At 39.7% G+C, this 8,295-nt stretch overlaps 1 protein-coding gene across 4 annotated transcripts in view; it reads left to right on the plus strand.

Moving 5' to 3' along the window:
- csmd2 (CUB and Sushi multiple domains 2) overlaps positions 1-8,295 on the plus strand; it is a 366,263-nt gene that overhangs the window by 246,894 nt on the left and 111,074 nt on the right. For all 4 annotated transcript variants that reach the window (XM_020624534.1, XM_020624535.1, XM_020624536.1 and 1 more), the window contains one exon: positions 776-902. In XM_020624534.1, the coding sequence (XP_020480190.1) occupies positions 776-902 (127 nt within the window). The remainder of the gene's footprint in view (positions 1-775; positions 903-8,295) is intronic.

The raw sequence follows: 8,295 nt of genomic DNA on the forward strand, positions 1-8,295 counted from the left end.
AAGTGCTCTGTTAGGATGATAAGGCTCTACGAGGTCTTTAAGATATGATGGAGCCTTGTCATTAAGGGCTTTGTATGTTAGGAGAAGGATTTTAAATTCTATTCTGACTTTTACAGGGAGCCAGTGGAGAGAAGCTAATATGTGAGAAATAAGATCTGTCTTGCTAGTTGCTGTTAGTACTCTGGCTGCAGCATTTTGGATTAACTGGAGGCTTTTTAGGGAATTATTGGGACATCCTGATAGTAAAGAGTTACAGTAGTCCAGCCTGGAAGTAACAAATGCATGGACCAGTTTTTCAGCATCACTTTGAGACAGGATGCTCCTGATGTTTGCAATATTGTGCAGGTGAAAGAAGGCAGTTCTAGAGACTTGATTTATGTGTGATTTAAAGGACATATTCTGGTCAAAGATGACTCCAAGGTTCCTCGAAGTAGTAATGGAGGCAAGAGCTATGTCATCTAAAGTAACTATATGATTAGACAGCAGATTTCTAAGGTTTTCAGGCCCAAGCACAATGTACATGTAGCCGTCCCTGGTAGGCTAGTGGTTAAGGCGCAGCGCTCTTGCTGCTGCAGCCCGGGTTTGAGTCAGGGTTATGTCAGAAAGGGCATCCGGCATAAAACACATGTCAAATGTCAACATGCAAGTCGTCAGTGTGACGATTTGCTGTGGCGACCCCTAAAACGGCAAAAGCCAAAAGTGACTTTCCTTTTTTACTTCCAAGTGTCCACCTCCTTAAATCTGTCTCTCTCTTTCTGTTCCCTCTTCTTTCTAGCGGAGTGTGGCGGCACCATCAAAGACGAACCTTCTGGTCGTATCCTGTCTCCAGGCTACCCAGCGCCATATGAGCACAACCTGCATTGCGTGTGGACCATTGAAGCAACCCCTGGAAGCACTATTAGGTCTGATCAAATGAGTCTTTATTTCCTTTTTTGTGCTTTCAGGTTTTCTGATTACATTGTTCTTCTCCTGCCTTTATTTCAATCTGCCACCTTTCAATATACTTCCAGTTTAGTTCCCATTTTGCAGTGTTATTCATCACTTTCACAGGCTGCTGTGTAATCAATCTTCAGTGAGCTGCTGTTGGCCAATAGTGGAGTTACAACTGGGTGAGAGGAATGCCACCTCGGAGTGTTCAAAGAAAGTCAAGTGTTTTAAATAAAGTTTGGCTTATATTATATGGTATATTCTTTACTTTACTGAATCTGATGAAATGTAAGGCAGCAGAATCCTGCAAGGTGCATACTGTTGGCCCCAGGTTTTGGTTGACATTTTTGAGGCAGTTTGAGGTTATGTACTGCACTGTTTCTAGTTGCCTAGATAGTAGGTTAGATCATTTCTCCATCCATCTTGATGCCCTCCCATTATTAAGCAGCTTCGTACAGAGGCTCAGTGGCATGAGGGCAGGGTAATACAGTTTGTGTCGTGCGTTTTTGGACTGCCCTAAAGTATTGATTCTTAATGGGTCCTGCTGTGACTGGCACACATCAACGAGAGGCTGAAATTATTACCAGGCAACACAATCAGCATTTAAATAAATAATAAATGACCATTCATTTGTGTAGACAAACATTTGTTTGTGGATGTGCTCTATCATGTGGCTTTCAGAGGATAAAAACAGAGACCTTAGACAATTACAGCACCCTTATTTTGTTAGTGTTTCTGTATTTCGTATGGAATGCACTGTTAATGAAGGAACTTGATTTTCTTCACTTCATCTCTTCTCTCCCAGGTCCTCTCCAGTAATTCAAACTCTACTAGCCTGTACCTTTACTCTTGTCTTTCAAAAATACCTGCCAGCTCTTGTTTGTATCCATCATTTTTTTCAACTTTATATAATATGGGACTGTATATTTTTAACAACATGACAAATTGAAGCCTTAACCCCTCTATAGTAGTATCCATTAAGGTCCTTAGCAATGTGGTTATCAGCATGTTTATCATAACTTTCATGTGTTGACAACTTTGAAATGAATGGCCATTAAGCTACAAGCAACAGCCAAAGTATGTTGGATATATGCAAAGTATTCATGCACTGTCATGAAACAGCAATGAAGACTAATGCAGTAAGATTATAAGACTAGGTACTTATAATCTTAAGGAACAATGGTCAAGCACAAGTACTCTTTAAGGAAGAATACTACTAAATCCACAAATACATGTGGCTGTGAAGGAACTATTATACTCTCTCTTAACTCTAATTTCAGGGTGTTAACATCTTCATCAGATGAAAGTTGAAGGAATCATGGCATTTTTAATATGCATTCTATAAACTATTTCCCAGTTTTAGGTGAAAGAAAGTACTTTGACAAAGCAATATAAACTTGAATAAAAGTCATCATTATATGCTCCACAGTCATCAGCAACGTTAGTCACTGTTCAGATCTTAATGCAGCCATCTTAAGTATTTCCTGTTCTCAGGGCTTTTTAGTTTCAGTTTGATCATTTTTTCATTTGACATCCAATAGGCCAAAGTACAGGGTAATATTTTCAGTTTGTTAAGTGTACAGTAGGTTCATTAGTGCCTTTATCACCTCTAGGTCCTTGGCATTCCTCTGCAAGTTATGTTTCATATCCATACCTTTTATCCTGCCTACACAGTTCATTACTGAGAAGAATTTGCATTGCATTAGCCCAGGGATTCATTGTATATCAGATGATGTAGCTGAAGATTGCACACTTGTCAAACTGTACTGACAGACCAGGAGTTGGGCTAAATACCTAAGGACTGGTTTGCTGAGAATTATTGATGGAAGGAGAATATTGGTGGGAGGCAGAGAATGGAATACAGACATGGAGAGATAATAACAAGATAAAAGGAATAGTGATATTAAGAGAGGCAATGAGCCAATTCACTGATGGAACATTAAGCAGTTCCTACTACAGAGATCAAATGAGGGATCTAGTGCACATAGTACACTGAACAGTGAGACCATAAATATTAATCTAAAAAATGGCATTTAGTAAGAAGCATGGCCACTAATTTGTTGTAAATCATACAGACCATAAGGTTCTGTTTCGTCTGTTCCTCACAAGACACCAATCAAACTATCCAGTATGTGAAGAGGCCATTCTGGAAGATAGTAGTTACAGTATACTCTAACCATGTCAGCTATAAAGGCAACATCTATCGTAAAACCAAATGCTCCAAGCCAATCCAGTGATTCTGGACATCTCTAAAATCACCTGTCTCTTGAGATCTGACTAACAACTGTCTTCTGATCCCAAGGAAATCACAATGGCTCCCATCATAGTGTCTTAGCATTTATTTTTTATTGTTCATGTCTATGGAATTCATCCTTGGATAAGATCACTGGTACTCTCTGCACTGTTGGGCTTAAAAAGAACATGATAATGTCTCAGCTCTAAAATACACTTTAAAATACCACACACTATGTACTTTCTTTTGAGTGGAATTTTCCTTTCATGGAGATACATATAACACTTTTCCCATGTCATGATCTATCACAGAAAATACCACTTTTAGTCTTAAATGAACATGCACATATATTTCACTAGGTTTGCACAACCCAAAATATGGTCTCATATATTATGTATTTGTAGTTGCCTTGTTTTGTCTGCCTGCTTCTGTATCTTGCTGAAAACTAATGTGTTTTGGACCATTTAAAATAAGGGCTGTATTTGAAGTTATATTTGCTTGTCTGTACATTTTACAGGTTGTATTTTAAGAATATGGATTGGCTTTTGGTAGTTTTAAATGAGAGTTAGGTTGAGGGCCGACAAAGATTTGAGACTGTGATGGTTAAGGATAAGGTTGTGGGACAAGGAGTGAATGTGATAAATGGATGGTGCTCATAAGACAAAAAGGATGTATGAGTATGTGTTTTCTTTAAATTTCACTGTTCTCCTTCAATTCATTTCTCAATTCCACATGTTTTCCTGCCTGAAAGTAACCGTGAACCTTCTTTCATGTGATGTATGATAACACTGCTCACATGCCATTACATCATGTGCCTCACAATACATGAACTGGACAAAGATTGTTATGACCACAGCTTGGTTCAGGTGTCAAGACCATTTGTCGGTTCTACTGTCTTTTGTGCTTGGTATCTTTTAAGGCCTGTGGTATGGATGTGTTTAGACTTTGACAGATGATCCCACAGAGGCCAAATTCACACATACTGATAAGGTTTAGTCTCTTTGTGACATTGCTTTAACTCATACATCTCAATTAGTTGTGAGAAAACAGACACTGCATGCATGTTTGCTCTTTATCTGTGACTTCCTCATCCCCTTATAACATACACATACAGTGCATACCCCCACATATTTACATACATATTTATTATCTTCATGCAGGTACACACACACACCTACTCTGAAGACTCCCCACAGAACTCGTGATTACAGCTTGGCTGTTTAATATTCATATGAGAGTCTCAGCCCTCTTTATTTCTTTCTCTGTTCCTCTCATATGAATACAAACTAGTGAAGTCACAATCAAAAGAGACCTGAGACATCTCTTCCATTCCTATCTTCTCTATCCCATCTCCTTGTGGCGAATCCTGTCCCAGTCTTAACGAGATAAAATGACTCAATGAAGTGTCACAAGTGTAAAGAAGAGCCCTCAGCCATAAACTTCAAAACATGGTTTCCTATGATTCCACAAAACGATAGCTGCATGCTGACACCCAAATTTTCTTTGCCTTAGTGAAACGTACAGTAATTCCACTTGTCTCAACCTGTCATTTTATACCTCCTTCATCCCTTGCAAGATATAGAGGTGGCTGTGGTGGAAGGGTCTGCATAACAGAGCAGACTAAAAAAGACAAAAAAAATAGGGAACGACCAGAAAGAAAGTTAAAAAAGCACTGGTTCATTAAAGAAAACTTCAGTCTATATGTGTTTTATTTAGACCTCTAAGTATAAGAAAGTAAAAGAAATCAAAGTTCTTATATAATCAACATCTTTTCTTACTACTTCTCTGCATGACTTGGAAAGTGACAAGGACACACAGGCTATTTTGATCTTGCATAAAAAGAAGCAATTGTCCTAATATGCAGCCCACGTCCATCCTGTCCATCCCACTGCTCACCACACGTCCATCCTGTCCATCCCACTGCTCACCACACATTCCTCCATCCATCAGAGCTTTCTGTACTCTCCATCATCCTCTTATCCTCCTACCATCATCCTCTTTTGTTAGCAACCAAGCAGTGATTTAGCATTGCATTTGTTTTTGGTCCTTCCCACATTTTCTGCTTTGCCTCAGTGTATCTCTTCATTTTCCACCCACCCTCCCATTTCGTGTTTTACCAAATAAACCTGGAAATAGAAGATGTCATTCCCTGCCTGACAGTCTTGAAGGTTGTTTTAGAACATGGGAGCTGTGAGCATGAGCAAAGACTGGCACTCAAGTCCAACACTGCTCATGCAAATCCTCCAAATCGTCTTTTTACACTCATTTACATCCTCAAAGCTTTCTCGATACACGTGCACATAAACAGTCTTCATAGGAAGACACGCTCAGACGTGCACAGAAAATGTGTACTTTTTATTGTATTTATGCTGGCAAGTTCTATGAAACAGTGTTTCTGGTCTGGAGTATGGGGAGGTGCAACTGCCTGAAGCGCTTACATGACAGGAACTGAGGCCTTTGAACAAAACCTATGGTCACTGGAAGTGGAGGAAACAGCCAGTTTGGAAATGGGAAATTACAAGGTTACCACTGTAACTACCACCAGCATTTCATTGTTTCTAATATAATGCTACAATGCCTGTCCTATCCAGTGAACCTTTCTAGTAGTATTTACATCATACTTAGACACTAGTACCTACAGTACTGTCATCTGTCAAAATAATTTTTTTGACTTTCTGAATATATAAATAGTTAACATTTTCTTTGCAAAAAGGGTCACCTCAATTGATGTATTTCTATGAAACTTACTTTAGCACTTTATTAAAATAGGTAGGAACAATAAATATTATAATTGCTAGTGCAATGAAAAACCTGTCTTCTTGTGCCTTTCAGGGCCCAGTTGAGTCTCACCGGTAGCTAATAAATGTTTTCAACCTATATTTTTGGATTTACCACTGAGTTTATTTTGACACCCTTTTAAATAATCCTGCTGTCACTTAATAGACAAACTTTGAAGTGCTGTAAAGAGAAAGAACAAATGCCTCACAGGTGCCTCCTAATTTAAGTCTGGCAACAAGTCACAGTTGGTTCTCTGTGAGGCCCAGCGTACTGAGAAAAGGGTACAAAGGATATGCTTTCTCTTGTCTTATCTAACAGCTTATATGAATTCATAATACATTCCTGTTTTTTTGCTATATTATTACTTTCATCAGAGTTTGAATGAATGCTGCACTGTATACCACAGGGTATTATCAATGTTTCAGTGAATATTGGCAAGAGAAATGTCAGCAGAGGAATGAGTACAATCAGTGGGATTAGTATTTATGCTGGTTCTTACATGATGAAAGTTGGAAACATCTAATGTTCTGCTTTGCAGAGATAAGGAGGTTTTGTTGTGTGTACTGTGTGTATACATGTCTCTGTTCACACATAAGCATCCCCACCTGGGAAACAGGTGGGGATGCTTATGTACAGGCATGTAATGCAGCATTCCCTTCAATATCTAGTAGCTCTCAGCCTGCATTTGCTTGAATGTGTTCTCGTGTGTCTGTCTGCATTGATCTGTTTTATGTGCACTTCTTTCACAAGCACTGTGGCAGGCAGTGATGGAAAGTAAGTACATTTACTCAAGTACTGTACTTAAGTACAATTTTAAGGTATCTGTACTTGAGTATTTTCATTTTGTGTTACATCATTCTTTGACTTCTCTACATTTGAGAGAAATACTGTACTTTCTACTCTACATTTATTTTATAACTTTAGTTACTATTTACCTTTCAGAACCAGATTATTACAAAAATTACAGTATAATCATAGGACTTTATTGATCTCTGATTGAAAATTTACAAGCTACCCAGCAGTATGTAAAGTACTTCCAATTATAAGCACATACTGTAAGCTTGTTAAGTGCATCAGTAATTATAATTCAATAATATAAATCAAATCAATCAAATTTTATTTGTATAGCACCTAATCACAACAAAAGTCATCTCAGGACACTTTACAAAGTAAGGTCTAGACCTTACTGTTATTACAGAGGGAAAACCCAACAAATCCCCCTTGAGAAAGCACTTGGCGACATTGGGGAGGAAAAACTCCCTTTAACAGAAGAAACTTCTGACAAACCCGGCTCTTGGTGGGTGGCCTTCTGCCTTGACTGGTTCTTCTGGCTTGACCATGTACCGTTCTAGCTGGTGCACATATGGATGTGCATGAGCTGATGCAGTCACTCACAGTCTCTGAATATTCATGGATGTCGTCTGTGGCCCATTTGAAGATGTTCCAGTCTGTGGCCTTTAGACAGCCCTGCAGGCTGGCCTGTGCGCAGTTGTTCCAGGTGTTAACAGTTTTCATTGAGACTGGTTTTGCCTTGAGTCATTTGGTGTAAGCAGGTTTTAGCCGGATTGCTAGGTGGTCAGATCTACCAAAATATTGAAAGTAAAGTAGACATAAGCCTTTCAGTATAGCAAAACAAAACCAGACTTGAGATCCTTCTCCTAAAAGCTGAACTTCAAATGGTGTTTTTCCACCATCACAAATCAGGTGTGCTGAGCCGAGGCATGAACAGTGAAAAACAGGAAGTGCCTTTCAAAATAAATATCTCTAGTAGGAAGCCAGGGGAGACGAGGTTTTGGTGGGCAGCCTTCTGCCTCGACCGGTTGGGGTGAATAGATAGAGGAGAGAGAAAAGAAGAAAAGCAACAAGACACAACAAACAATCAAACACTGGTCAGGTTGATGTGGCTGGTGACTGCTCATCTGAGACATAGAGCTCCAGAGCCAGGGCAACCTGCAGAAAGTTACAGGGAGAGAGAGAGAGGACACACTCTGGCAGAGAGGAGACAAAGTTAGTGATGTGTAATGGTGGCATATAGAAGCATAGGGAGAGAGAGGGGAGGGGAGGGGAGGGGAGGAGAGGAGAGGAGAGGGGAAAGAAACTCAGAGCATCATGGGGCCCCCCAGCAGCCTAGGCCTATAGCAGCATAACTAAGGGAAGGCTCAGGGTCACCTGATCCAGCCCTAACTATAAGCTTTATCAAAAAGGAACGTCTTAAGTCTAATCTTAAAGGTAGAGAGGGTGTCCGCCTCCCAAACTGAGACTGGGAGTTGGTTCCATAGGAGAGGAGCTTGATAGCTAAAGGCTCTGCCTCCCATTCTACTTCTGTGGACTCTAGGAACCACAAGTAAACCTGCACT

This window comes from Monopterus albus, unplaced genomic scaffold (genome assembly GCF_001952655.1).
Source record: "Monopterus albus unplaced genomic scaffold, M_albus_1.0 scaffold329.1, whole genome shotgun sequence".
Lineage (NCBI taxonomy): Eukaryota > Metazoa > Chordata > Actinopteri > Synbranchiformes > Synbranchidae > Monopterus > Monopterus albus.